The 26,877-nt window shown below is 67.2% G+C and overlaps 8 protein-coding genes across 8 annotated transcripts; 5 read left to right on the plus strand and 3 right to left on the minus strand.

Moving 5' to 3' along the window:
• Window positions 1-326: 326 nt before the first annotated feature.
• Window positions 327-3,305, plus strand: RHOBADRAFT_54508 (uncharacterized protein; the record flags this gene model as incomplete). Its single annotated transcript, XM_018417350.1, has 11 exons — window positions 327-522; window positions 598-728; window positions 790-978; window positions 1,045-1,121; window positions 1,193-1,271; window positions 1,331-1,360; window positions 1,431-1,645; window positions 1,715-1,824; window positions 1,893-2,008; window positions 2,087-2,802; window positions 3,060-3,305. 7 exons carry the CDS (start codon window positions 327-329, stop codon window positions 1,461-1,463), a joined length of 735 nt encoding a protein of 244 aa, XP_018269971.1. The 3' UTR covers window positions 1,464-1,645; window positions 1,715-1,824; window positions 1,893-2,008; window positions 2,087-2,802; window positions 3,060-3,305.
• Window positions 3,306-3,625: 320 nt separating this feature from the next.
• On the minus strand, window positions 3,626-4,997 carry RHOBADRAFT_45215 (uncharacterized protein; the record flags this gene model as incomplete). Its single annotated transcript, XM_018414563.1, has 7 exons — window positions 3,626-3,715; window positions 3,788-3,799; window positions 3,864-4,371; window positions 4,430-4,491; window positions 4,576-4,666; window positions 4,731-4,827; window positions 4,886-4,997. 7 exons carry the CDS (start codon window positions 4,995-4,997, stop codon window positions 3,626-3,628), a joined length of 972 nt encoding a protein of 323 aa, XP_018269972.1.
• Window positions 4,998-5,492: 495 nt separating this feature from the next.
• RHOBADRAFT_37806 (uncharacterized protein) lies at window positions 5,493-8,066 on the plus strand (the record flags this gene model as incomplete). Its single annotated transcript, XM_018413466.1, has 13 exons — window positions 5,493-5,538; window positions 5,601-5,684; window positions 5,796-5,819; window positions 5,938-5,953; window positions 6,039-6,089; window positions 6,186-6,243; window positions 6,303-6,596; window positions 6,678-6,823; window positions 6,889-7,004; window positions 7,076-7,142; window positions 7,213-7,381; window positions 7,469-7,812; window positions 7,908-8,066. Exons 2-13 carry the CDS (start codon window positions 5,608-5,610, stop codon window positions 8,064-8,066), a joined length of 1,521 nt encoding a protein of 506 aa, XP_018269973.1. The 5' UTR covers window positions 5,493-5,538; window positions 5,601-5,607.
• A 2,158-nt stretch (window positions 8,067-10,224) lies between these two features.
• RHOBADRAFT_54510 (uncharacterized protein) lies at window positions 10,225-13,678 on the minus strand (the record flags this gene model as incomplete). The annotated part of the gene is made up of 5 exons (XM_018417351.1): window positions 10,225-10,444; window positions 10,539-12,797; window positions 12,869-13,149; window positions 13,216-13,485; window positions 13,552-13,678. The coding sequence occupies 5 exons, from the start codon at window positions 13,676-13,678 to the stop codon at window positions 10,307-10,309; spliced, it is 3,075 nt and encodes a 1,024-aa protein (XP_018269974.1). The 3' UTR covers window positions 10,225-10,306.
• Window positions 13,679-13,997: 319 nt separating this feature from the next.
• Window positions 13,998-17,884, plus strand: RHOBADRAFT_54511 (uncharacterized protein; the record flags this gene model as incomplete). Its single annotated transcript, XM_018417352.1, has 11 exons — window positions 13,998-14,560; window positions 14,642-15,180; window positions 15,256-15,974; window positions 16,049-16,067; window positions 16,142-16,233; window positions 16,303-16,524; window positions 16,645-16,804; window positions 16,917-17,008; window positions 17,102-17,199; window positions 17,268-17,361; window positions 17,431-17,884. 11 exons carry the CDS (start codon window positions 13,998-14,000, stop codon window positions 17,833-17,835), a joined length of 3,003 nt encoding a protein of 1,000 aa, XP_018269975.1. The 3' UTR covers window positions 17,836-17,884.
• Window positions 17,885-18,846: 962 nt separating this feature from the next.
• On the plus strand, window positions 18,847-21,227 carry RHOBADRAFT_54512 (uncharacterized protein; the record flags this gene model as incomplete). Its single annotated transcript, XM_018417353.1, has 7 exons — window positions 18,847-19,139; window positions 19,207-19,333; window positions 19,406-19,994; window positions 20,181-20,265; window positions 20,397-20,473; window positions 20,577-20,747; window positions 20,821-21,227. 7 exons carry the CDS (start codon window positions 18,847-18,849, stop codon window positions 21,147-21,149), a joined length of 1,671 nt encoding a protein of 556 aa, XP_018269976.1. The 3' UTR covers window positions 21,150-21,227.
• Window positions 21,228-21,940: 713 nt separating this feature from the next.
• On the plus strand, window positions 21,941-24,336 carry RHOBADRAFT_54513 (uncharacterized protein). Its single transcript, XM_018417354.1, has 4 exons — window positions 21,941-22,433; window positions 22,718-22,897; window positions 23,037-23,284; window positions 23,368-24,336. The coding sequence occupies exons 1-4, from the start codon at window positions 21,980-21,982 to the stop codon at window positions 23,398-23,400; spliced, it is 915 nt and encodes a 304-aa protein (XP_018269977.1). The 5' UTR covers window positions 21,941-21,979; the 3' UTR covers window positions 23,401-24,336.
• A 55-nt stretch (window positions 24,337-24,391) lies between these two features.
• Window positions 24,392-26,824, minus strand: RHOBADRAFT_66684 (uncharacterized protein). The gene is made up of 14 exons (XM_018419042.1): window positions 26,792-26,824; window positions 26,581-26,632; window positions 26,358-26,517; window positions 26,273-26,280; window positions 26,121-26,187; window positions 25,997-26,027; window positions 25,861-25,931; window positions 25,683-25,760; window positions 25,447-25,612; window positions 25,214-25,360; window positions 25,008-25,127; window positions 24,720-24,898; window positions 24,573-24,621; window positions 24,392-24,487 (listed from the first exon to the last, which is right to left on the minus strand). The coding sequence occupies exons 1-14, from the start codon at window positions 26,792-26,794 to the stop codon at window positions 24,428-24,430; spliced, it is 1,191 nt and encodes a 396-aa protein (XP_018269978.1). The 5' UTR covers window positions 26,795-26,824; the 3' UTR covers window positions 24,392-24,427.
• Window positions 26,825-26,877: the final 53 nt, after the last annotated feature.

Genomic DNA, 26,877 nt, shown 5'->3' on the forward strand with positions numbered 1-26,877 from the left:
TCGACGGTGTGCGCGACGGGGCCGGCTCGAGTGCGGCGGTGGAGCAGGAGCCGGTCTGTTGCTGCACGCGCTGCACTGGGCTGGCGGGCGGTCGGCGCTACTCAGCAGCTGGCCGTCGAGGAGCAAGGAGGTCGGCAGCCTGCGATGGCGGGAGGCGGCACCGCGTGCTCGTGCTTGGAGCGAGAGCAGCTTGTCGCTCTGTGTAGCTGCTCGCCTGGCTAAGCAGAGCCGGCCTGCGAGGTGGACGGAGAACCTTGAAGGCGCGAGCGCCCCGCTCTCCTCCTCGCTCCTGCTCGACCCGCTCGCTCGCTCTGTGGCAGTCGAGTATGCCGCGCCGTAGGGCCACGACGCTCACGACCGCCGTCGACCCGCACGAAACCACCTCCAGCACCTCGGGCGACCTCGCCAATCTCGACAGCGTCCAGATGACGACAACGGCGTCCTCGACCGACGGCAACGGCGACGGTGGACGTGAAGGCGACACCGACAGCAAGCACAAGGTCCTCGACAACTCGGACACGGGTGCGCACCCATTCTCCCCATTCCTCGCGAGCCAGGAGGTGTCGGCGCTCACCTCGCTCGTCCCGCCGCTCGCAGCTACGTCCAAGCCCAAGAAGCGCAAGCGCAAGCGCGACCTCGACTCGCACGCCATCAGCAACAAGGTCGAGCGCAAGCACACGCCCCAGCAGACCGCCCTCTTCAAGCTCCCGATCGAGCTCCTCGACTCGGTACGTTCACTCCTTTCTCTCCTCGCGCGTGCGCGACAGACACTTACCCGCCCGCACCCAGATCTTCTCGCAAGTCGGCTCGGACGACCTCTTGTCGCTCACCAAGACGTGCAAGGTCGTGCGCGCCCTCCTCCTCGGCGCGCACGCCGCACCCATCTGGAAGGCGGCTCGCGAGCAGCGCAAGCTCCCGCTCCCGAGCAGCATGACCGAGCAGCAGCTCGCCGAGCTCCTTCACGGCAAGGAGTGCTACGTGCGTCCGACATTCTCCCCTTTTGATCTCGACACGCGTACCGCCCTGACCCTCTCTCGCGAACAGGCCTGTAGGTCGACCTCGTCGACCGAGCTTTACTACGACTTCCGCTGCCGCCTGTGCCACACGTGCGAGGGCAAGGAGTGCGTCTCTCTCTCTCTCTCTCTTTCTCCCTCTTCTCGGATTGTGGCACTGACGGTAGATGCCCTCGCAGAATCATTCGCGGCGACAAGCCCGCCGCGAGCTCAAGGGCGTTCACCCTCGTGCTCGCGGCTGGGTCGCCTTCTTCGACTGTGCGTCAGTCTCTCCTCGGGCTCGAGCCAAACCGCACTGACCAGTTCCTCGTGCGCAGATGGGATCTCGTGGGACGGCAAGCCCCAGAGTGCGTCGCTCTTTCTCTGCTCCCACACCTCGGCCTGCCGCCGACACGGACTGACTTTGCGCACACACAGTCGACTATCTCGTGCGTGACCTGTGGGCCGTGAGCACCACCCTGTACGAGCTCGCCGAGCAGGACGAGGTCGCCGAGTACGCGCTCGAGGCGGCTCGCCTGCGCACGTCTACGAGGTCGAGGCGCATCAAGACGGTACTCGAGGACCTGCCTCAAGCCGATCAGCTCGAGACGTTCGTCAAGCGCAGGAAGGAGTGGGTCGAGAAGGAGCTCGAGGTGCGTCCCTGCCGCTCTCCCTGCCTCGGCGTTCTCGAAGGCTCATGTCGCCTCTCCGAACCGAAACAGGAGATCGAGGCCGTTCACGACGTCGTCAGCAAGGAAGAGTCGGCTGCACTTCGGCTGATCTGGGCCGAGGAGGCTCGTGTGCGGGAGGAGGAGCGCCAGAAGGTCGAGAGGTCCGTCCAGCTTTCTCGAGCTGCGCTCGCCCGCGAGACGGTACTGATGAGCCCCCCTCCCTCTACAGCTTTCACGGACGCCTTCAGACCGAGCACGACTGGACCGAGGAGCAAGTCGAATGGTACGACGACCACGACGAGCACGAGCGGGTCCCAGCTGTGGCGCTCGACCATGACGCCGACGGTGCGTCCCTGCCCTTCTATCCTTCTGCCTGTCGACGGCCTATCCATGTACACCGGTACTGACCGTCTTCCTCCGTAGCCTGGGCCGACTTCCGCGACTGGATCCAGGCCGAACTCGAGCGCGAGGCGGCCGAGACGGCTCTCCGCAGAGCCCGTTCTGCTCGTCGCGCCGCTCTCGAGCCCTACTACCGCAACTTTGCGAACTCGTTCGACTCGGAGGAGAAGCAGATCTTGCCGTCGTTCGACGACATCGTCGACTGGCCCGTATTCAAGCCGCTGTGGGAGCCCGTCGACGCCGTCACGATCACCGACTCGATCTGGCGCCGTGTCCTGCCCGACATCTGCAAGAGCTTCGAGCAGTACCAGGAGGAGATCCGCGTCGAGGCCATCCGCGCCATTCTCGCCGCCACGAGGGGCGTGCGCATCGACAGCCTGTCGACCGACCCGAGCGACTACCCCGAGGACGAGTACGACGACGACTGGTTCGCGCGGCCGACGCACCTGTTCCTCGGCTCTCGCCGCGACCCGCACCAGAGCATGACGTTCACGAACCTGTTGCCGTACCCTGAGACGCTGTGGCGCCACAGCGGCGGGCACGACCTGCGCATCTCGATCAAGTCGCGCATCGACGAGCACCAGGTCCTGCTCGTGCGCCTCGTGCTCAAGGCGATCGAGGTCGACGAGGAGGACGCCGTTGAGTGGGACCTCTCGGCGTGCGGCAGCTGGTGGAGGTGGCGCAACAACCCGTACAAGGCGCGCAAGGAGCGCACCCGCCGGTACAACTGGGTCGAGCTTGTGCGTCGCCTCTCCCTTTTCGCCTACTCGTGGCCTCGACGGTCCTTCCGGCACTGACGAGCCTTTTCCCTCCTCCGTACCGTCCATCTCGTCCGCCGCCGCCGTCGTCCACCTCCCCTCCCTCGCCGTCTACTCTCGTGCCCTCGACACCTCCCCCGCTCTCTTCCCTCTCATCCACCTCCTTTATCCTCAACGCGCCCCTCCCGTCTCGTCCGCGCTCATCGTCGGCCCTCATCGTCGCCTCGCCACGCCCGCAGCTTGCCGCCCTGCGCCGCCGCGGTCCCAACATCACGAGCCTGCGCAGCGGGTACAACCTCCCCAAGATCGACGCTCGCGGCGACGACGAGGAGGACGAGGAGGAGAAGGACGAGGAGCAGGGCGGGACGAGCGAGGACGAGCAGGACGAGCAGGACGAGTAGCCGAGCGCGCTTGAGGGTTTGGCTCGAGGAGTGCAGGAGAGGTTGACGGCCGTAGCTTGACGAAGATGAACGCTTCTCTGTGCCTTTTCACGGCTCGTCGCGAGAGCTTCTGGCGCCTCGAAAGCGTGAGAGCTCGACTTGAGAAGGTCGATTTGACAAGCTCTTCCAGCCTCTCGAAAGCCAAGCTGAGCCTCGAGCGACACAGCCCTGTCGAGTTCGAGTCCGTAGCTCTCGAGCCCGGGTTCTGCTGAGCGCGCACCACGCGTCTAGGCGCTCGACGGCGCGCTCTCGGACTCGCTCTCGATCTTTCTCTCGAGAGAGCTCAAAGTTGGCGCACTAAAGCCGACAGGTCGTGCTCGACAAAGACGAGGGCTTCGACGTTGCAGAGAGCACTACTGGCGCCGCTACAAGACGCGACGAGCTTGAGGGACGAACGCCGAGTGAGCCGCCTTCTTGAGCGAGCGGAACTCGAAGGCCGGCTGAATCGGACGACCCTGCGAGGCAGAGAGATGCTAGCGTCAGTGAGCGACACGTAAGGCACATCGAGAGAGAACGAGCGGGCGCACAGTATGGTCGTACTGCAGGAAGGAAGGTCAGTGAGGGGGCCCGAGCGCCGACGACGACGAGGAAGAGGGGACGCACCGTGAACAGCATCTTGACCCAGTCGATCGCGCGTTGGGCCGCCGCGAGGAAGACGTCGAACTCGCCCTCGTCGGCCTCCGACGCGTGCTCGACGAACCAGGTCGCCGCGTCGCGCGCAAAGCGGCCGTCGAGCCCGCCGCGGGCGACAAAGTCCCGCATCGCCTTGTACACGTCGACGGTGAGCAAGCGCACAAAGTGGCGCCACGAGTCGAGGCCGCCCTTGGGCGCTTCGGCGCCGGGAACGTTGTGCAGCTCGACCACGATAAGGAGCCCGAGAAAGTCCGACATGAGGATCGACTCGCAGTCGCGCGACTTGGCGGTGGACATGCCCGGGCGCGACTGCTCCTCGCGCATGTGCTTGATGCCGACGAGGGCGCTGTAGATGATGGGCGGTGCCGTCTGGATGGGAGCGAGAGGTGCCCGCGGGTTCTTGTGACACGACAGCCTCCAATTTGCCGGCTCCATGGCGAGGCCTGACAATTCGAGCTTGACCTTGATGTTGGTCGTTCTGTGACAAGTGAGTGAGTGAGTCGGTTACAGGGAGAGGAGGAGGGGCGACGACGCACGCGCCGCTCGTCCCGACGACCTGACGAGGCAAGGAAAAGTACGGGCTGCGGTAGTTCTCGCCCTGTCGAGGTCGGCGAGTCAGTCGTGTGGAGCGCACACAGGAGGAAAGGAAAGAACAACGAGGACGTGCCGCCGCGGCCTCGACTCGTTGGCGGTCGCCAACGATGATGCCTTGGAGCTGTGCGTGCGACGAGCGGTCCCAGGCGGCGGTCGGGACCAAGGGTATGATGCGGATCCTGTCGCGACAGAGAGTGAGTGAGCGGGCGGAAGCAGGAGAGGCCGTGGCGAGAGCGCACGGACCTGCAGAGGTTCGTCGGGACGAAAATCAAACTGGCGAGCTTGTTCGACAGGTCGCTCGCGGGTAGTTCGAGGACCCACGAGGCTGCTGCTGCAGGGCCTGTAGGACGAGAGTAGTCAAATCGTGCCGCCAGAAGGAGCTGCGAGAGGAAACGCACCGGCGACGATGTACTTGAAGGCGGGACTGCAGGTGTGCGTCCCCTGCAGCTGGCCTGCGAGGTCGTGACCTGCGCCGGCAAGGTCGAGCAAGTTGCTGCGGTGTGCGTCCATGTCGAGCGTCAAGAGAAGCGAGCAAAAGGCGAGACTTGAGCAGGGTAGTTAAGCTGCCGAAGCGAAGCCAGCGGCCGGCAGGCGGAGCGAGCTTACTCGTGACAGCAGCCCGAGAGCCGGCGGACATGAGAGCGAGCATACAGACAGGAGACAATTGGCGCAAGAGGTGCGTGCGGACCGGCTTACCCGTTGGGCGCGGCGCCGACAGAGGTGACCGAGGGCGAAAGGAGAAGCCGACTCGGTGAGGGCGAGCGCGCGTACGAGGGTCGCCAGAATGGAAGTGCTGCCTTACGTGGGTCGCCGGGCTGCTGCAGATCTGGCGGGCCGGCCTCGCCGGAGCCCCTCAGGGGAGGACGAGGAGCGAGCGGCGAAGCACGTCGCCGCTACCAGCTTCGGCACCAGCCCGGCGTCCGCTGCTCTTGCTCCTCCTCCTTCACCTCAATCACTACCCGCCCGCCATGGCCCTCTCTGAGAAGCAGCCCCTCATCCCGCACACCTTCAAGCAGAGCTCGGCGCCTGATGCCAAGAGCCACTACACGGCGTGCGCCCCCTCCCCCTCCCTCCACTTCCCTCGGTCCACACACTGAACCTCGTCGCCCGCAGCATCGTCATGGGCGCAGGCCTCTCTGGCATGGCCTCGGCGATCCAGCTCAAGCGCAAGCTCGGCCTCGAGGACGTGCTCGTCTAGTGAGCTCTCCCCTCCCTCTCCTCCTCCCCCACCTCGCCGCCGCTCCACACGGCCGCGCGTCCTCGACGTCTCGGGCCGGCCGCTGACCTCTCTGCCGCCCCGTGCAACAGCGAAAAGACCTCGGACGTTGGAGGGTGCGTCCCTGTCGCCCATTCCGCGGCCCTCTCGCCGCGTCTTTCGACCAACTTTCGGGAATCGAGAAGCTGACCTTGCCTCCCTCGCGCCTCGGCAACTCTCCCTGCGCCCTTACAGAACCTGGAACGTCAACGTGTGTCCCCACTCTCTCCAGGGTCCATGCGGATCTCGCCAAGTGCCAGACGAAACTGATCCCGGGCTCCCTCCCCCTCTCGCAGCGTTACCCTGGCGCCGCATGCGACATTCCCTTCACCTTCTACTCGTTCTCGGTACGTCCTCCTCCCTGTTGTCTTGAGCCTCGTCGAAGCGGCGGTCGGGCGGGCCGGTCTGCAAGAGCGCGTACTGACCCTCTCCTCCTTACGCAGTTCTACCCTGCCTACCACGCCAAGAGCGACTGGGCCGGTCAGGCCGACATCCTCGACTGTGCGTCAACCCTTTTGACTCTTCCCTCGAGGCGTACTCTGACGACTGTGCGCGCGCAGACCTCCACGAGGTCCAGGACAAGTTCAACCTGCGCAACATCGTCTTCCGCACCGCGGTCGAGACGGCCACCTTCTCGCGCGACGACGGCCTGTGGCACCTCACGGTCCGCGACGACGAGACGGGCGAGGTCCGCAAGCGCACGTGCAACATCCTCCTGTCGTGCCTCGGCGGCCTCACCATCCCGAACGACCCGCCGTTCGACCCGAAGGACTTTAACGGCGAGGTCTTCCACTCGGCTCGGTGGCGTCAGGACGTCGACATCAAGGACAAGGACGTCGTCGTTGTCGGCAACGGTGCGTCCCTGCTCTCCTCGCCCTCCTCGACTGCCTCGCCCGAGCCGCACTGACCCTCTCTCTCACCTCGACCTCTCCCAGGTTGCTCGGCGGCACAGATTGTGCCCGAGATCGTCAAGGAGTGCCACTCGGTGACGCAGATCGCGCGCTCTCGCCAGACCTTCTTCAAGCGCATCCCGACGCCCGACGGCCCCTTCGTCCGCTTCCTCATGAGGTGGCTTCCAGGCGTGCGTCCCTTCTTCCACACCTCCCGCCCTAGTCGAGCCGCCACTGACTCGTCGAGCGCACACAGTTCGGCTTCCTCTTGCGCTGCGCCACCTTCTTCATCATCGAGACCCTGTTCCGCATCATGGACCTCAAGAAGGGCGCCAAGGACCGCCGCAACGCCGTCAAGGAGCTTCGCGAGTAGTGCGTCGACCTTCTCCTCTCGTGCCTTGTCTTCCGAGGCGCCACGGTCGCTCACCCTGCTCCACCCCCAGCATGCACGAGAAGGCGCCCAAGAAATACTGGAAGGACCTCGAGCCCGACTTTGACATCGCCGCCAAGGTTCGTCCCTCCTCATCCGTCCTCTGCATCGTCAGAAGAGCGTACTGACCCTCGCCGTGCCCGTCTGCAGCGTCGCGTGTTCGACTCGGGCTACTACGAGTCGCTCGGCGCGCCGAACATGGAGCTCATCGCCGACGACACGGTCACGTCGGTCAAGGGCGACAAGGTCATGACCAAGGCGGGTCGTACGGTCCGCGCCGACGTCATCGTGCTCGCGACCGGTTTCAAGGTCCGCGACTGTGCGTCCTCCTCCTCGTCCTCCTCCTCGATGTCCTCTCTCGGCTCGGCCGACTGTCGCAGTCACTGACCAGCTCGCTCCATCGCAGTCCTCTTCCCGCTCAAGATCGTCAACGACAAGGGCGTGTCGCTCCAGGATCGCCTCAACGCGACGGGCGTCAAGACGTACCAGTCGACGCTCGTGTCCGAGTTCCCCAACTTCTTCTGGATCATGGGGCCCAACTCCGCGACGGGACACTCGTCGGTCCTGTTCACGTCCGAGGCGCAGCTCAACCTCGTGTTCCACCTCGTGCGCCCGCTCCTCAAGCAGTTGCGCAAGAACCCCAAGGGCCGCCCGGCGCCGTACGTCGAGGTGACGCGCGAGGCCGAGGACAGGGTCTACGCCCGCCTGCGCGCCGAGATGAAGAAGAAGATCTGGGAGAAGGACGGCGGCGTCGTGCGTCCACCTCTCTCTCTCCCTCCCTTTCCTCTCCTCCTGCGACCACTCCCTGACGCCTTTTCCTCCCGCCTCGTCCCCCCCGCCCACAGAGTTGGTACGTCGACCAGAAGACGGGCCTGTGCACCACGCTGTACCCCTGGTCCCAGGTCCACTTCTGGCGCTCCTGCACGTTCCCTCGGTTCGGCGACTTCAAGTGGACCAAGGCGGGGCCGCCGGCCACTTGGCGCAGCTACCTCGGCTGGTACTAAGCGGCCTGTCGAGCGTACGCGTGGCACCGACCGAGCGGCGGTGGGTCGGCCGAGCGAGGAGGACGAGCGCGAGGGCGAGCGGCGCCGGGTCGTCGTCTCGCGTCGTCGACGCTCGCTGTTGTAGCTTTACTTTTCTTGACCGAATCTATCAGTATTATCGTCTGTCCGCGTGTAGCGCCTCTGGCTGTCTGCGGTGCTCGCGGGAGGAGAGAAAGCGCAGCGAGAGCAACTCGTCCCGCCGCCGCTGGACCTCCCTCCACCAACTCGCGCCCTCTCGCCTGGGCCGGCGCCTCGCGCCTCGCCCGAGTACCTGCGAGCCTCAGCACCGACTACGAGCTGCACCCGCACCACCGCGAGCGCTCGCCGTCCGCGCAGACCGCGTCGTGTCTTCATCAGCAAACTGCGTCGTCCCACCTCTCTCGACCGGCGACAACGACTCGTGGGCCTGTGGGAGCGCTCGTTGAGGGTACCAGGAGGTGTCTGGCGTGGACTGAGCTGGGCGGCCGGGCTCTGCGGGCGATGGATAGCAGGTGCGTGCCCCTCCTCCCCTCCTCCCCACTGTTTGCCGCCCTCTCCCCCTTCCCTCGCACCCGCCACCGCCTCGCGACACCTCTCAGAGGCCTCCCGGAGCTGACTAGATCACTCTACAGGCGGTGCGGCGGTGCGCGATGGGCATGCCGTTGGTCTTGCGAGGACTCGCTGTCGACCTCGAGGCGGTTCATCTGGCTCCTTGTGCGTCCCTCTCACTCTCTCGGTCCGTGTCATGGACTCGAACATGGGCTCGTACGCCTTGTGAGCACACGCACTGACCCTCTCGTACTCGCGCCGCAGGTTAGTCGAGCCCTCGATGGCGCCCTCTCCTTCTCGGACTCGAAAGCTCCTACCTCGCACTCTTGCTTGCTCTTACGCTCGCCCCTGCCGACGCCGACATGCCCTCTGCATGACTCGAGCGAACTGAGAGAGACCCACACGCCCGTCCCGCGACCGTTACTCGTCCCGGCGGCCGAGGAAGTCCGAGCCGTCGCGGACGGGTCCTTACGAGGCCGCGCCCGCCCTCACGTGCCCCTGAGGGCAGCGGGTGCACTGTGGTGAGCCGCTCGCACGGCGCGCACCCCTGCGGAGCGCCCGTGCGCCCGGCCACCTACTCGAGACAGGGGGATCCTGCGCACCCTCGCTCAAACGGTAGCTCTTGATCTAGCAGGGTTACGGTGTTCTGCTTGCGCGGGATCGAACGAGGAGGTGTCTGCGATGCAATCGAGCGCGTTTTCTGAGCCAGTTGATCTTGTAGAGCGCGAGCTGGGTCCGCTCGCCGCCCTTCTCAAGTCGCTCGAGGGACGAGCCGAGAGCCGCTCTTCCTGCCGGCTCCTTTCCTCTCGCTTACTCTCGCCGTGTGCGTTCGAGTGCTGCCTCAGCGAGAGGCGGCGCTACGGGCAGAGGAGCCACCGTGCGAGCTTGCTGCCGAAGCTGGCCTTCTCATGTCGAGCCTCGCCGAGTCGCGCTGTGGCGGCCAGCTGGACCGGCAGCATCTGTCCCCCCGGCGTCCCTGACGCTCTAACTAAATCTCTCGGCTCGACGATGTCCGTTCGCTCGCTCAATTTCTCTCAGGCTTCTCTTGGGCGAGGCAGAGTCGCAAAAACGCTTTCGTCTCTCTGACGCGGCACGACAAGGACGGCGGGACTGCGTTGCAGAACTTGCTCTACGATCTGTCAGAGACGAATGCGAGAGCATGCCGACGTCGAACAGCCGGCTTGACGAGGTGAGGCGACGGCGGAGGTCTGTGCGCGGGAAGGGAAGGGCGCGATGACGAGAGGAGGGAAGGCGCACCCTCGTCGTCTGGCCGAGTCGTCCGGGTCGGGTCCGCCTGCAAAATTCGACATAGAGGCAGAGCAAGAGGGGAGAGAGAGGTGAGCGGGAGGTGAGGGGAAGGGGAAGGAAAGAAAGAAACGAGCGCGTCGACGAGCTGTGCGACCGACCTCGCTCAACCTCGTGCGGGCTTGGAACGCCTTGCAGGCGCACGGATTGGAGCATAAGGGCTGAGCTGCGGTAGCATGGGCCGCTCAACAGCCCTTCCGAGAGCACGGCGAGGCCCGAGCGCTCTCTCTCGCCCGCGCTCGCTCACGCGCCTCTCGTCCGCTCTGCTGCGCACTAGAGCGAGCACGAGAGCAAAGACTGATGGAACAGATGCAGCACAACACGTCTCACGCTACAGCCCTCCTCCCACGAGCCTCGCGAACCCTCCCTCAGAGCCGCTCCTTGAGCCAGGGAATGACGAGCCGCTCGCCCGCGTTCTCGTACACGTCGCGCCGCGGCAGCCGGAACGTGTTGCCGACGAGGTGCAACACGAGTGCGGGTGGAAGGAGGCCGAGCTTGGGCGGGAGCTGCGCGGGGCGAGAAGGGCGAGGAGGTCAGTGCGCTGCCGACTCTCGGGGGCGACAACGAACGCGGGGAAGGAGAGAGAGAGAGGGGACGCACCATAGCGATGTCGTTCATCGACAAGTCGAGCTCGTCGCACCGCCAGCTCGCCCTCGCCCCGCCCTCGTCGGCGCCGTACCGCTCTGCGACGGCGCACAAGTCGTCGACGGTCCGGATGCGGCACTCGGCGAGGTCGAGGCGGCGCACGCCTCGCGCCGTCGAGCCGGAGACGACGCTGCTCGGGGCGAGGAGCGCGCCGATGCCCGAGAGGGACGTGAGGCGGTTGCCGCGCAGGGAGAGGGTCGAGAGGGAAGGCGCGAGCGCGGCGAGCGCGGCGAGGAGCGGGATGTTGCCCGCCTCGTCGACGACGACGCCGGGAGGGAGGGACGAGGGAGAGGAAGAGGGGAACGGCGAGGCGACGCTGGAGGGGAGGAAGTTGCTCGACAGGTCGAGCGAGTCGAGCGAGGGAAAGAGCGGCGCCGCGCCCGCCGATCCAGCGCCGAGGACTTCGAGGGCGGCAATGCGGTTGTTGGCGAGGTTGAGGGCGCGTAGCGGGGTACTCCAGCCCCAGGCGGCGAGCGCCGCGAGGGGGAGGGACGGCAGGAGGTTGCGCGACAGGTCGGCGTGCGAGGGCGAGGTGAGGGCGGCGGGTGGTGCGCCGGTGGTCGGCGCGGCGAAGGACGACAGAGAACGGCCGGAGAGGACGACGGTCGACTTGGTCTGCCCGCGAGAAAAGGCGGGCGCGACGAGCTCGACGGCGGGATCGGTCGAGTCGGCCTCGCGGCTGGGCGAGGGGGCCGGCGCGGCGTGCTGCGGCACAGGTGCTGGTGCGGGTGCCGGTGCGGGCGTGGCGACTGCCGTCGCTGGCGAGCGAGGCGAGTAGGGCGGCGGCGAGCCCTGATCGGACGGCTCGTCGCTCGTCGCACCCGCCTCCTCCTCCCCTCCTCCCGCCGGCACCGCCGCCCGCTTCTCGTCCCTCCCACTCAGCTCGACCGCCTCAAGCCTCTTGGCGAGCTCTCCCTCCCTCTCCCTCGCCCGCTCGCGCTCCTCAGCCGCCTCCTTCTTCCTCCTCAGCTCTTCGTCCGCCTCCCTCGCCATGCGCTCGCGCTCCTCGCGCTCGGCCTGCACCTTGAGCGCGGCGGCCCGGCGCCGCGCACCGGGCGTCGCGAGCCCCGCAGCGGCTTCGACCTCCCAGTCCTCGAGCACGACGGGCCGGCGGCGCGCGGGCGTGCTCGACGGCGACGCGGCGGCGGCGGCGGCGGCGGTCCCGGCCCCGGCCGGCGACGGCGACGGCGGCGCGCTCGGGCTCGCGGTCCTCGTCCTGCTCGACGCGAGCGCGTGCTTGTCCGAGCGAGGAGACGGCGCCGCCGCCGACGCAGCTGCGGCCGCCACGCGCGCCGCGCTCGTCGCCGACGCGGGGAAGCGCGCGCGCCTCCTCGCCTGCTCGAGGCGCAGCGGGCACTCGCGCACGAGCACGCGCAGCTCCTTGCCCTCGGCGGCGGCGTCTGCCCCCTCCTCGGGCCGAGCGGGCGTCGGGACGCCGATGCGGCGGCCCGTGCGGCGCTCGTCGTTGCGGACGAGGTTGTCGAGGACGTGGGCGAGGCCGGTGTAGGTTGTCGGGCGGCGCACGTGGCGGCACAGGAACGCCTCGAGCGAGTCGAGCGAGTCGAGAAGGTTGAGGGACAGGGTGAGGGTGTCGAGGAAGGGGAAGAGCCTCGGCGGCTCGGGCGAGGCGGTCGGCGGGAAGAGGGTCGCCGAGAAGAGGTCATCGCTCAGGTCGTTGGCCGACAGGTCGAGCTCCTTGAGCGCCGACAGGGCACCGACGACGAGCGGCGGGACCGCGCGGTCCGTCAAGCCGCACGCCGACAGGTCGAGCGACACGAGGCGCGGCGGGAGCTCGAACCCGGGCGCGGTGAGCGCGTCGTGCGCGAGCGGGTTGCCGGCGAGCGACAGGGTGGCGAGGACCGGGAACGGTGCCGTCGTGCTCGGCGCGCCCTGCGCGGCCGCGGCGGCCGAGCGCTTGACGGGCGACGAGGGGAACGAGTCCCAGAAGCTCGGCGCCTCGCGCCCGCTGTTGGACTCGGGCGTCGCGCTCGGGCTCTTCTCGGGCGGCTCGAGGACGGCGTCGAGCTGGGGGCGCCAGTCGGCGGCCCACAGGTGCGAGATGTGGTTGTTGGCGAGCGACAGGTCGCGCAGGTGCTTGAGATTTAGGACCTGGAGCGGGAAGGCGGCTAGGCGGTTGTGGGCGAGCGAGAGGGACGTGAGGTTGACGAGGTAGCCGACCGAGGCTGGGATGGTCGACAGGAGGTTGTTGTGCAGCTGCAGGAGGCAAGGGCGTGAGCGGGCCGGACGAGGTAGAGTGGAGAAGGGCAGGGACAGAGTGGACGCACATCGAGCACCTCGAGTTCCTCGAACCCGCCGAGCTCGTCACCGACCGACTCGATCTCGTTGTTGGCGAGGTTGAACGCGCACAGGTCCTGCTGCTCGTACCACGCCGCCGTGCGCTCGTCTCCCTCTGCCGCGGCCGCCATGCTCAGGTCGGGCTGCGGGCCCTGCCGGTAGTGTGACGGGTTGCGGTTCGACGGGTGGTACAGGGACGAGCGGGGCAGGAGCGCCGAGTAGACGGTCGGCGGGACCGACGAGAGGCCGCGAGAGGCAAGGTTGAGGCGACCTGGGTGAGAGGGGCAGCGTCAGGAGAGGGCTCTCGCGACTCGAATAGGGTGAGAGGAGGACGGACCAGTCGTGCGAGCAGCCTCGACGAGCTTGTCCTCGCCCTTGACATTCCACTCGAGGATGACGCCGTGCGCGCCAGGCTGCTGCTCGTCGCCGTCGCCGACGGGCGCATCTCGCGACAGGTCGACCTCGCGCGCACCAGTCTCACGCCGAGTCGAGGTCGATGAACGAGCCGGGGTCGTGACCTGGTTGGGAGCGGGAGCGAGGCTGGGCGACGCGACCGAGTCGGCTGAAGGTTGGCGCTTCTGGCGAAGGGCGGCGAGGGCGGCGCGGACTGCGAGGTCGCGCAAAGAGTCAGGTACAGGTTCCCGCGAGAGAGTAGAACAGGAGTAGGACGCACTCTGCGGGCTGGCGGTGGCTGCCGCTGTCGGCTTGCGCGAGCCGGGGGTTGAAGGACGAGCTGGCGAGGCCGCGCCGGGCTTGAGGGCGCCTGGACGGGGTTTGGGCGGTGTGGTGGGTGCGCTCATGGGTGTGTCGAGCGTGTAGCAGGTCGCGCTTGTGTCTGGGCGGAGTTGGGTGAGGGAGAGAGAGAGGGCGGGGGGAACTTGTCTCGCGGCGACGAGTCGGCTCTCTCACTCTCGACAGCAGCGAGTTGCTCTGACTGTGGGTTGGACTATGTATGTACTCGAGACAGTACTGCACCTGCCTGTCTACCGCGCAGAGCTGTGCAAGAAGAGCGACAAAGCTCGATCGTCTGGTCGAGCTCCGCCTTCGCCGCGCCCGCTCTCGCCTCGGCTGCTCGCTCGCAACCACAGGCACTTGAAGCACACGCTGGCTTGCAAGGGGATGCCGCGCTCGTCGACCAAGCGCACACCGTCCCGCACTGCCTCAAACTCGCTTGAAGCCACGCCGGCACCCGTCGTCCCCGCCGCGGCTTCGTTCCACCACCCGCACGCCCACCCGATGCACCAACAGCAGCCTTACGGCACCGCAGCCTACCCGTATCCGCCCCCGACCGCCTACCCGTACCCGTTCCCCTCGACCTCGACCTCGAACCAACCGCCGCTCCCTCCTCCGCCCGCCAACCTCGACCCTCGCTCCGGCTACGACTCGTACCCCGCCGCATTCGACCAACCAGGCCCCCCGAACAAGCGCGCGCGCATGAGCAGCGGCGGGCCTGGCGGTGGATCGGTCAAGAGCAGTGGGAGGACGGTCAAGGGTCGAGCCGCAAACGACTCGGACGCCGACGACGGCGACGAGGGCGACGCAGGCGGCCGCAAGCGCCGCATCCCGCTCTCGTGCACCGAGTGCGTCCGCCGCAAGATCAAGTGCGACCGCGGCATGCCTTGCTCGTCGTGCGTGCGCCGCAAACGCGTCGAGTTCTGCACCTTTGAGGACGAGGACCCGTCGTACGTCGCCTCGTTCTCTCTCCTGTGCTCCCCACGCCCTCGACGATGGTCACTGACACTTGGCCGACCTCCCCTGCACAGGACACCGTATGCCCAGACGACCGAGGTCCGAGCGCTCGCGCGGCGCCTCGCCCACCTCGAAACGCTCTTTCAGCTCGCCCACCCGAACCTGCACCCTGGGTCCTCGGCCGCCTCGTTCCACGCCTCGCCAGCGTCCCTCCACTCGCTCCAATCGCCCGCCATCCAGGCCTCGCCTCACGCCGGCCCCCACCACACGTCGCCCGCGCACGCTCAGCCCGCCCTGCCGCCGCCGCCGCCGCCGCCCGCCTCGGCCCAGCAGCACGGCGCCGCACCTCCTCCTGGACCTGGCGGCGTCCACAACGGCCAAGACGCAGCCGGCGGCGTCCGCTCGGCGTCGCACAGCGACACCGAGGACGCGGTCGCCGACCTCGAGGAGCAGACGTTCGGCGCGCGCGTGCCCGTCCTGCGCGCGCTCCACGCCGCCGCTCAAGGCGCCGTCGCGACGTACAAGTACGTCAAGGTGCCCGACATGGAGCTCACGGGCGCCTTGACGAGCATCCTCGCCGAGCCACTCTCGTTCGACCAGGACGGCCGACCTCGTGCGTTCCCTCCTCTCTCTCCTCCCTTTCTCCCGCCTCCTCGTACAGCCACCTGATATTCGCTTGCACCTACAGGAAGCGCCGTCCGCCTCGGGCTCGACCTCGCCGTCTCGACCGTCGACCTGCCCGCCGTGCGACACGACGCGCTCGCCCAGATCTTTGCCGTCCTGCCCGACCCCGAGATCGCCCAGTACCTCATCGCCAAGTACTTTGACGAGATGTCGTGGGACTTTCGCAACGTCATCGACCCGGTCGCCTTTCCCGTCGAGCACGAGCGCTACGTCGACATGCTCGCCCAGGGCCGCGAGGACCTGATCGACCCGCTGTGGATCGCGTGCTTCTCCATGGTCCTCGCCCTGTCGCTCGAGGGCTTCTTCTCCCGCCCCGGCGGCCAGCACGACCTGTCGCTCTTTCGCGGCCTGAGCGAGTCGGACCTCAAGGACCTGCCCTCGGTGTGGCACGACGCGGCGTTGCGCGCGCTCCAGCTCGGCGAGTGGGGCGGCACGCCTCGCATTCGCGTGATCCAGTGCGTCGTCCTCATGGGCCAGTACATCCAGGTCTCGTCGTCGTCGGGCCAGCAGGGCCGGTTCCTCGGCTGGGCCGCGAGCGCGTACCGCGTCGCGCAGCGCATGGGCCTCCACCGCCTCGGGTCCGACCCGCAGACGATGCCGCCGGACGACCCGGCGCTACCGCCCGGCGCCAACGCCCTCAAGCGCGAGCTCGCCGTCCGCCTGTTCCACCACCTCGTCAACATCGACTCGTGGCTGTCCGACTCGCCCGTCTCTCGCTGCTACGTGCGTCTCTCCTTCTCTTTCTCCTCTGTACGAGGCCGAGAGCGACGACGACTGACACCTCGGTCGACTCGCAGATGCTGCACCCGTCGCAGTGTGCGTCCCCCTCCTTCCCCTCGACTACGGGACTCGCCGACTGACTCCCTCGCCCTCGTCTCGCTCGCTCGCAGACAACACGGCTCGACCGCTCAACCTCGACCTGCGCGAGCTGTCACGCACCGACTGGCGCCACCCGACCCCCAAGCCGCTCACGACCTACACCGTCCGTCCTCTCTCTCTCTCCCTCTCGCCTTCCCTTGCGCCTCCCTGACTCGCCCTCTCGTCGCCGCAGGACGGCTCGTTCCAGCTCGCCCAGTGCAAAGTCGCCGAGCAGGTCCGGCGCGCGCTCGACACGCTCGTCCTCTCGGGCGACCCCTTCTCGTACCCGGCCGTGCTCGAGCAGGACAAGGCGTGGCGCAGCGTCCTCGAGGACGTGCCCGACGTGTTTCGCGAGGGCCACGTCGGTGGATTGCCGCCACGTATTCGGTACGAGCGGGCGTGCCTGCACGAGGACGTGCGTCGACTGCTCCCCCCTCTCTCTCTGCCTCGGACTGGTCGAGCCCGTCGACAACGATCCTGAACGCTCCTGCCTTTCCCTCCCCTCCTCTCCCTCGCACACCCTCCTCGCTCACAGGTCTACTCGCGCATCGTGCGGCTCAACCGGCCCTTGCTCGGGCGCGGCTACGCCCTCAACAGCCCGTACCGGTACTCGAACGAGCAGTGCATCGAGGCGGCCCGAGCGCTCATCAACAACAACGCCGAGATGCTCACGATCGAGACGTCGAGGTGGTGGGGTGCGTCCCTCTTGTCTCTCTTTGTGCCTGTCGGGGACGGCGAGGGGGGAGAGCCCGAGCGACGGCGCCAGGGTCGAGCGAGACTGACACGCTCTCTCTCGTCCCGCCGCAGTGTACACGGGCACGCTCGCGAGCTCGATCGTCCTCATGATGGACCTGTTCCACGCCATCGACCACGACCGGCCCGAGAAGGAGATCAAGGAGGTGCGCCTGCTCTCGTCCCTCACTCGCCCTCTCTCTCTCTCTCTCTCTCGCCCTCGTTCACGCCGACCTGACCCTCGTCGCGCCGCCACGCAGAAACGCGACATCTTGTACAAGGCGCGCGCCATCTTTGACACCAAGACGTCGACGCCGGCGCTCGAGGTCGTCGTCGAGGAGGGCCGCAAGATCCTCTCGTGCGTCCTCTTTTGCCCGCCCATCTCAAGTCGTCAACGACGTACTCACGCTTCCTCCTTTCCTGCAGGGCACTACTCGTCGCCGAGGAGAGTCGGCGCACGACCCGGGCCGCGCACGACATGGCCGCTGCACCGCCACCATCGCTCGAGCCCTTCTCTCAGGTGCGCACAGCGCTCTCCTTCCTCGTCGCAGTCTCTCTCTCTCTCTCTGACACGCTCCACGTCTCGCAGGTCCTCAAGCGCATCTCGCGCGAGGTCGCCCTCGAGGACGCCGCCAAGCTCTCGCAGCCGACCGCCGCGCCCTCGCCCTTCCCTTCCTCGTCCGCCCGCAACGCCTTCTCGGCGCCCTCGCCCCATCCGCCCTTCTCGTTCGCCCAGGCCGCCGCGACCGCCATGGCCAACACGCCACCGGTGCCCTACGGCGGCGGCGGCGGCGGCGGCGGCTCGAGCGTCGGCGCGGGCATGTTTGAGCACGCCGGCGGCGTCGGGGCAGGAGCAGGCGCAGGAGCAGGGGCCGGCGACTTCTCGAGCTTCTTCAACACGTTGGCGAGCGAGGACTGGACGGCGGCGACGAGCTTTACGAGCCCGGGAGGCGACGAGGCGAGCTTGCTCGACCAGCTCGCGGCGACGTGGTGAGGGCGGGTCTGTAGTCTCGAGGACGTGTCATTGCCAGTGCATAGACGTTCTCCTGTGCGCCGACGTATCAGAGACGGCCTGGCGCGTTTCGAAAGCTCGTCCTCGTCCTCCTCGACCGCTTCTTCTTCTTCTCGCACCGCTATCGGCGGCGCCATCTCTCCAGCCTCGCCTCGTCGAGCGTGGAAGTAACCTTGTGCTTCTTATCGTTGCGCTCTGTACGAGATTGCGACCGCGCTTCTCCTCAGCGAGGCGATGCGAGCGAAGAGCGCGAAAGGCGGAGCAGGCGGTGCGAGGCACGAAGCGGTGCGAGCGAGGCCCTTGGCTTGCGATTAGCGGATCGGTCGCACGGCGTGACGGCTGCGATCCACGCTCGCCAGCGATGCTCGCGCTGCTCGAGAGTTGCAGATCTGCGTTCGCCGGCACGGACGAGCGCCAATCGTTCGAGCTGACGTGTCCTGCGCGGGCTCGAGCGTCCGACGTCGCGGCTCGCGCTGTCGCTTCGGAATCCTGTTAGATCTCTGTGAGCTGATAGAGCGACGCCATGCGCCGTCCAGAGAAACGCTCTGAGCAGCAGGAGGACGAGTCGGCGCTCACCCACTTCGACCTTCCCAAGTGAGACGTCCGCGCTCTCCGCTGCCCTTGGGTCGACTTCTCCGCCGTCCCCGCGGTTTCGGTATCGGCGTGCGAGAGAAAATCTCGCCGCTCGCTCGATTGCCGACAAGCTTGCGTCGCCGGCTCGTCTCCACTTGTCGCCCTCGCCCTCCCTCCTCTCCTCCTCTATCAGCACCTCTCGCTGCCTCGAGCCTCGGCGCACCCTACGCCAGCCGCACACCAGTCGCCGTCGCGCACAAGCACAGTCGTCGACAAGCCCTTGCTCCACCCCGCACCCCACCTCGACCTCGGACCGCGGCAACCTCCTCCTCCTCCTCGACTCTTCCTCGGCTCGTCCTCGACTCGTCCACGACTCGTCCACGTCGTCACCGACTCGACCGCGTCAAGCGCGTCCGCACCATGTCGGCCGGCAAGCGCATCCTTCGCGCCGTCGAGCTCCAGCAGCCGAGCGGCCAGCGCGCGACCTTCCTCGTCAACAAGGACCTCTTGCCTGTACCTCGCGAGGAGCGCCTCTGGACGGCTCTGAACTACTGGACGTTCTGGTTGGCCGACTCCTTCAACGTTAATACCTTCATGATCGCGAGTTCGGGCGTCGCGGCAGGTTTACCATGGTGGGCCACATGGTTGGCTGTCTGGGTCGGCTACGGGTGCGCGGGATGCTTCGTCGCGCTCAATGCCTATGGAGGAGCCAAGTGCGTCCATTTTTCGTCGTCCTCTGCGGCGTCGACTCGCACTGACCTCCCTCGCCTCGCCGCGCAGGTACCACATCATCTTTGCATCGTACATTCGCTCGTCGTTCGGCATCTACGGCGGCCTGTGGCCGACGTTCAACCGCGCCGCGATGGCGTGCGTCTGGACCGGCGTGCAAGGTTTCATTGGCGGCCAGGTGAGCTCGCTCGAGCCGCTTCTCCGAGCCTCGCTTCCCTCAGCCAGACACTGACTCGCTCTCGCCGTGCAGGCCGTCTATACCCTCCTCCTCGCCATCTGGCCGAGCATCGCCAACCTGTCGAACGGCATCCCCTCGAGCGGCACCGACACGGCCCACTTCCTCTCGTTCTTCCTCTTCATGCTCCTGCTCACGGTCGCCGTCTTCTTTCCGTTCCACACGATCCGCCATCTCTTCACCGTCAAGGCGATCGTCGCGCCTGCAAGCGGTATCGCGCTCCTCGTCCTCTGCCTCGTCAAAGCCAAGGGCGCAGGCGACCTCCTCACGGAGAAGGCGGCGATCCAGGGCTCCAAGCTCGGGTGGGAGTTCGTCGGCCAGCTCATGAGCTGTATAGCCAACATGGCAACACTCGCGACCAACGCCGTCGACTTTGCGTCGCGGGCGAGCAAGCCGTCGGACGTCATCCTCCCTCAGATCATCTCCCTTCCCTTCTGTTTCGCCATCACGTCGCTCATCGGCATCCTCATCGGCTCGTCGACGACGGCCCTGTTCGGCGAGTACGTGTGGTCGCCCCTCGAGGTCATGGAGCGCTTCCTCACCGTCGAGGGTGGAGCGTCGCACGGCATGCGCGCCGGCGTCGCGTTCATCTCGATCGGCTTCAGTGAGCCCTCTCTCTCTCTCTCTCTCTCTCCCCTTCCGTCGGCCTACCCTTCCTCTCTCCTCTCCTTCCTCGCCTCTCTTTCGCCCCGTCCCTGGGTCGCACCCTCCTCCCTCCCTCCTCTCTTCCCTCCCTCCTCTCTTCCCTCCCGTGTTTCGAGACCTCGTCCTGACGCTTTGCCTCCACCAGTCATCGCCCAGCTCGGCACCAACGTCGCCGCCAACACGCTCTCGGCCGGCGCCGACTTGACGAGCCTGTTCCCTCGATTCCTCAAGTGCGTCCCGCTCGAGCCCCTCTTTTCTCTTTTCGACCTTCCCAAGTTGACACTCTTCCTCCCGCCCCTCTTCCTTCCTCTTCCACCCTCTCCCATTCCTTCTCTCTCGCTCTCTCGATCTCTCTCTGCAGCATTCGTCGCGGTGGGTACGTCGCCGTCGCCGTCGGGTTCGCCATGTGCCCGTGGAAGCTCCTCGGCTCGTCGACCAGTGAGTGCCTCTCCCTCTCTCTCTCTCTCTTTCTCTGTCTCTCTCATCTCGTTCTCCCTCCCTCGCACCTTCACACACGTACTGACGAGCCCTGCCGCCACAGCTTTCGCCACGTACCTGTCGGCGTACAGCGTCCTCCTGTCGTCCATCGTCGGCGTAATGGTGTGCCACTACTACACGATCACGCGCCAGCAGCTCAAGGTGCACGACCTGTACGAGAAGGAGGGCATCTACACGTACTGGCGCGGCATTAACCTGCGCGCGTACGCTGCCTGTGCGTCGCCTCGCTCCCTTCCTCCTCCTCCCCTCTTCCAAGGAGCACGACCTGACGCTCGACTCGGACGCAGACATCGCCGGCATCGCCATCAACATCACGGGCATGGCGGGCCAAATGGGCGCCACCGTGTCGCTCACGGCGACGCGCATCTACCAACTGAGCTTCTTTACCGGGTTCGGCGTCGCGTTCGTCGTCTACTGGGCCCTGTGCCGCATCTGGCCCATCCCGGTCCCGACGCCCGACGAGATCGCCCAGGTGCCCGCCGCACTCGCGACGGCCGACGCGCGCGGCGAGCTCCGGCGCCAGGAGACGGGCGAGTCGGCGTTCGGCGCCGGCGCCGCCGAGAAGGACGAGAAGGAGGTCGACGAGACGTCGAGGGGCGCGGTCGAGCTCGTGTGAGGGTCGCAGTCGACGTGTTGTGCTTCGTACTTGTTGTCCAGACCGTCCTCAGTGTGTCATCGAGTCGGTTTGTGCCCGACCTCGACCTCGAGAGTGTCGCGAGCGCTTCGAACTTGTCGCTCGACCTTCCGCAGGGCTCTCGGTTCGAGCGCTTCGTCGTGCACGGTGTACATCTTTGTCGCGTCGAGCGCCATGGCGCACGGAGCGCAGCGAGAGCATCGCGATCAAGTTCGGCTTCGACCTTCGCAACTTTCGTTCGTCCCTCTCGCGCTCGACTCGCGCTCTCTTGAGCCTCGAACGCTTGACTACGGCCTCGAGAGCATGCATGCAAGCAGTGGACAGCAAGAGAAGCAGGAGCAGAGGGAAGGGAGGCAAAGCGAGGAGAGCATTGACGAGCGGCCTGAGCGCTGAGCGCAGCACTCTGTCGTCGCCGTTACGAGCGCGCTCGGCTTGACTGCATGCGAGATGGGGCGGAGATTGGACCGACGTGCGCCCACGAGGGGACTCTGAGACGTGGCCGAGGCGTGCGGCGACGGTTGAGCGTGATCGAGCATGCAGTGAGGTGGTGAGGAGCGGGTGAGGTGGCTCGCAAGAGGAGCGCTTTCGGGTTACGAGTTGCGCTCCTACCCTGCGAGAAAGGAGCGACGCTGGGCACGAGGACGGAGGCGAACAGGAGGCTCCAATCGGCATGCGCAGTGAGCGAGGTGGTCGGTGAAGTGCGGGGGCGGAGAGAGCTCGAGCCAAAGACGCACGCCCGCTCAGCTCGCCTCTCTCCCGCGCACAGTCTGCAGCTCAAGCTCGAGAGCACACCACCACCACACGGCGACAAGATGCGCGCGCAATCGCTGCCCCTCGCCCTCGCGCTCGCCCTCGTCGCCCTCTCGCCGCCGTCGACCTGCACCGCCTCGTCGACGACAACGACCCGCGCCGTCACCGCCTCGCCCTCGCCCTCGCCTCGCTGGGTCCGCCCGCCCTTTGTCCCGCCTGCAAACTATCGCATGCCCCGCGTCAAGCGCCAGGACCCGGCCGCGAGCGGCGGCGACACGCCCGCCTCGAGCGACGTCGACGCCCCGGGGGCAGGCACGGGCGACGGCGCGGCGGCCACCAACACGACCCAGGCCGCCGCCGAGACGACCACGACCACCCAGGCCCCGGTACAGACGACCACGACCACCCAGGCGCCGCCGGTCGACTCGACCACGACGGCTGCTCCGGTTCCGACGACCACCACGACCGACGCGCAGCAGGCCACCACGGCGCCGACGACCACGTCCCAGCCTCCAGGTGCGCCCCACTCTCTCTCTCACGGTCTCTCTGGGACACTTTGCGGTGCGAGGCGGGGCGAGGGCAAAGAGGTGGAGCGAGCGAGGCGCCCGGGCGGGAGGTTGAAGCACATGCTGCGAGGCCGTACGGCCGCGAGGCTGTTCGAGACAGCGTGGCGGTTGCGTCGGGGCGTTTTCTGGAGTTCAGGACGGTGTTCAGAGTGCGAGAGGCGGGGACGGCGCCGTCACGCAGCTCGACTCGCTCCTCGACTCGCGGCCTGACCCTCTTCTTCCTCACGCGCGCAGCGTCTACGAGCGCCGCCGACTCACCCGCGACTTCAGCATCCACTGCACCCGCGACTTCCCCAGATGCGCAACCTCCAGCGTCGTCGGCGACCAGCGCGACCGGAACGCAGCCGACCGACGCCCAGTCGTCGGCGCCAACGGCCACTTCTGCTTCTTCGGCAGCGTCTCAAGCCTCCAGCAGTACGTCTCCTCTCTCTCCTCTCGATCACGGCGATGTTCCAGGCCGTCGAGCACGCGCGTGACGGCCGGTTGCGGCGAGATCAGCCCGGCCCCCTTTCGAGCCCGACTGACCCTCTCTCTCTCTTTCCTCGTCACGCAGGCGTCACCCTGAGCGAGGTCACGTCAACCTTTACTTCGACTTTCACCAACGCCGACGGCTCGGTCGGCACGTCGACCGGGACCCAGGTCACGCAGTCGGCCGTCCCCGTCAAGAACGACTCGTCGTCGTCGTCGACGGGCAAGACGTGGGCATCATTGGCGGCGTCGTCGGCGGCATCGTCGTCGTCGTTGGCGTCGTCTTGCTCGTCTGGACCCTCACGAGGCGCCGGTTCTCGAGCCTCGACAACGGTGCGCCCCCTTCTCTTCCCCTCTCTCTCCCTCGCCCTCTCGCCCTGTCCCGGCCCGAGACACTGACGAGTCCGACCTTGCAGACGACGTCGACGAGTTCAAGTGGCCCGACCTGAAACCCGACGGCCAGCTCCTGTCGACCAGCACGTCGACGCTCAAGCCGCAGGAGACGCACGCGCGCGGCACGCACGGCATCGGCGACGACGGCGAGTTTGGCAGTGAGTACGGCGGTGGACACGTGGCGGGCGACATTCGCTCGTCGGGCGCGCTGTACGCTCCGGCGGACGACGGCGCCGGCGCCGGCGCGTACGACTCGGGGCGGTTCAGCGCCGGCGCCGGCGGGTACGGCGACCCGTACGGCTCGGCGTCGGCTGCGGCCTCGCGCGAGGCGCTCGCCATGATGGACGGCGGCGCGGCGGCCTACTCGCGTGGCTACGACCCGTACCCGGGCGGGCCCATCCACTCGCCGCCGCCGCCGCAGCTGCAGCACCCGGGCATGGTGTACCCCCCGAGCCCGCCGCAGTACCGCTCGCCGGGCAGCAGCCCGTACCACGTCCAGGACGGGTTCGCCCCCTTTGGCGGCGACGACGAGCACCTCGGCGGCGCGAGCGCGACGGGCCCGCAGGGCGCGCCTGGTGCGGCGGGCGCCGTGCGCGCCGCCGCCGCGCAGAGCCCGTTCGGCGCCGCCGACGACTTTGACAAGCCGTACCTCGCCGCTGCGGCGCGCAGCGAGAGCCCGTTCGACGTGCCGGGCTTCTCGTCGGCGCGCTCGAGCGTGCTGTACGACGACGGCGGCGACGAGAAGGGTGCTAGCGGGCGCAGCTCTCGCGGCCCGTTCTGAGCTCTCCCTCCCCCTCTCTCTCGCTTAATAGACCTTTGTGCACCTCCCTTCCTTCTGTGACGAGCCCCCTCTGTACGACCCACCATGACGACCTTCCCCCTCCCTCGTTTTGCCGGCCCACCTTGTCGTTCCTCCCTTCTTTCGTACCCTCTCCCACGCATAGCTTCCTCCCTCTCTTGCTCTACTGCAACATAGACAGTCTCGCACCATCGTGCCCGAGCGAGAGCGAGAGCGAGAGAGCGAGCGACCACGACCGCTCTCGAGGAAGGCGATTCGACCGACCCGCGTTGCAGCCCGCCGGCTCACGCGTCGCTCCACACAGCCTTTGCCGTCTCGACGACGAGCCCGAGCTTTTTCCAGACCTGCACCGGCGAGGGCGGGGGAGGCGAGAGGGTCAGGACGAGTCCGGGGTCCGAGCGGGAGGGAGGGGGGAAAGCGAGGACGCACATCGTCGTGCGAGACTGGGTTGCCCTCTGCGTGAGACGCTATTCCACACCTTGTAGAAGCATAGACCGTCAGTGCGAGGTCCTGAAGAGAGGAAGCGCGAGGGAAGAGAAGGACGGAGGGAAGGGAAGAAGGGAGAGGATGGCTCACTGCGGCGAGAGGCACAGGCGCTCGAGGGCCTCCTCACGAGTCTGCCCCGCTCCCTGGGCGACAAAATCGGCCGCCCGGTGGATGCGCTCGACGAGGTCCTCCTTGTTCTCGAGTTGCGGGAACTTGCTCGAGATGAGGCCGAGGACGACGGTCTTGGTGGCGGGCAGGTCGGCGAGAGGCTGGTTACGGCGGGGCGAGAGAGGGGTCAAGTCAGGTCTTGCTCACTCGGGAGGAGGAGAGCGCGAAAGAGGGAGAGAGAGCGGAAGGGAAGGGACAGGAGGGACGCACCTCGAACCCGCCGGCGCGGTCCGTGTCGTACTCGAGGTAGTAGACGTTGGCGTTGAGCTCGTTGAAGAGCTTCTTCGAGATGTGCTCGTAGCCGCCCTCGGAAAAGTGCATGCCGTCCTTCTGCGCGCCGCTCGGTCCCCTCGAGGTCAGTGACGGCGCACCCGAAAGAGTCCCTCGAGAGGCACGAGAGAGAGAGAGGGACGCACAAAGTTGCCGCGGCACAGGTGCAGGCCGATGACCATGTCGGACGGGACGTCGCGCACGCAGTCGTTGTAGAGCTGGATGTACTGGTCGAGGACCTTTGGCGCATCGACGCCGTCCTCCTTCATGCCGTCGAGCATCGCCGTCGAGCACTGCGCGTCGCTCGCAGGCGTCGTCAGTGAGGTCCACACGCGAGAGGAAGCGAAAGTGAGGAGGAGGAAGAGCGAGAGGGACGCACAAAGTAGGCGAGGAGCGGGTCGTCAAACTGGACGTTACGGCACCCAGCGTCGTACAGGTCGGCGAGCTCCTCGCGGTACGCCTTGGCGAGGTCGGCAAAGTACTCGACCTCGGTCGGGTACACGTCCTTGGAGAAGGCGTGCTCGCCGTGCCGGAGGTGGTACCACCTGCGGGCGCGAGGGACGGGGCGTGAGCGGCGTGCGCAGAGGGCAGGAGTGAGAGGCGAGGGGGACGTACTCGGGTGCGGCGAGCGTGATCTTGACGTTCTTGACCTCGTCGGGCTTGACGAGCGACGCCGTGTACTCGAACTCGGGCCTGCTCGAGAGGAGGAAGCGTCAATCCTCGGCCTCCACGTAGCGGTCGAGCGAGCGCGAGGCGCTCGACGATGCGCAGAGAGGGAGGGGGCCAGACGCACCGGTACATGGGCTTGGTGCGACGGAGCTTGCTGCGGCAGACCATGGTCGAGGCCGGCTTCGAGGCGTGCGACTGTGTGCGGGCGCTCGTCAGTCGTGCGTCGGCATCGCCGGGACAAAGAGAGACGGGTGACGCACCTCGAAGAAGCCCTTGATGTCCGGGACGTACCTGTGCGAGAAGCAGGACAAGTCGCACGATCAGCTTCCGGCCTCGAGAGGGGAGGTCCGGGCGCCGAAAGAGGAGGACCGCGCGCTGACGCACATCTTGAACAGCTCGCGCCCAGGGTTCTTGATCTCGACCATGCCGTCCAGGTTGTCGAAGAAGCCATCTGTGCGCGCACGAGTTCCGTAAGGAGTCCGTCGCGCCGCAGCGGTCGAGACGAGGGGACGAGGACGAGGAGGTCGAGCGCGCACCAAAGAACCTGCGAGCGAGGGAGCGTCAGTATGCGCTCGTCTAGCGCACAGAACTGGACGAGAGAGAGCGAGAGAGGGGACGGACATGTGGCGGCGGAACTCGCCGTCAGTGACGGCCTTGATGCCGACGTCGAGCAGCTTGTCGACCTCGTCCTTGATGGCCTGGTCCTCGACCGTCTTGAGCTCGTCGCGGGTGCACTTGCCGGCGTCATAGTCGGCGCGCTTGGCGAGAAGAAGGGCGGGACCTGTCGAAGCAGAGAGAGGTGAGAGCTGCTCGGTGGGGAGAAGGGCGGGAGAGAGGGGCGCACGCTTCTGCGAGCCGATGATCTCTGCGCGGTAAGGTGCCGAGGTCTTGGTGGTCTGTGGGCGCAAGCAGTCAGTGCCTCTGTCGTGCAGGAGGGCGTGCGCAGGTGTTCGTGGTTGATCGGGGAGATGAGGCGAGAGATGAGGCCGCGAGCGACGACGGCGGCACGGGGGGACTCGGTGCGAGGGTCGGAAGATCGAGGGATGGTAGCTGACCATGGTGAAGATCTGCAGGAGCTGCCAGGCGGGAGGGAGCGGGAGCGCGAACACAGCCACTGGGTCCCGGCCGACGACGACGACGA

This window comes from Rhodotorula graminis (assembly GCF_001329695.1).
Source record: "Rhodotorula graminis WP1 unplaced genomic scaffold RHOBAscaffold_9, whole genome shotgun sequence".
NCBI lineage: Eukaryota > Fungi > Basidiomycota > Microbotryomycetes > Sporidiobolales > Sporidiobolaceae > Rhodotorula > Rhodotorula graminis.

Bases quoted from the DNA above. Each gene is read 5' to 3' on its own strand.
- RHOBADRAFT_54513 (XM_018417354.1), top strand. From the start codon at position 21,980: ATGCGCGCGCAATCGCTGCCCCTCGCCCTCGCGCTCGCCCTCGTCGCC. The intron at 22,434-22,717 runs GTGCGCCCCACT...TCACGCGCGCAG, and splicing joins GACCACGTCCCAGCCTCCAG to CGTCTACGAGCGCCGCCGAC. The intron at 22,898-23,036 runs GTACGTCTCCTC...CTCGTCACGCAG, and splicing joins AGCGTCTCAAGCCTCCAGCA to GCGTCACCCTGAGCGAGGTC.
- RHOBADRAFT_66684 (XM_018419042.1), bottom strand. The intron at 25,932-25,996 runs GTGCGTCACCCG...GCCCGCACACAG, and splicing joins ACATCAAGGGCTTCTTCGAG to TCGCACGCCTCGAAGCCGGC. The intron at 24,622-24,719 runs GTGAGCCATCCT...TGCTTCTACAAG, and splicing joins CGCCTGTGCCTCTCGCCGCA to GTGTGGAATAGCGTCTCACG.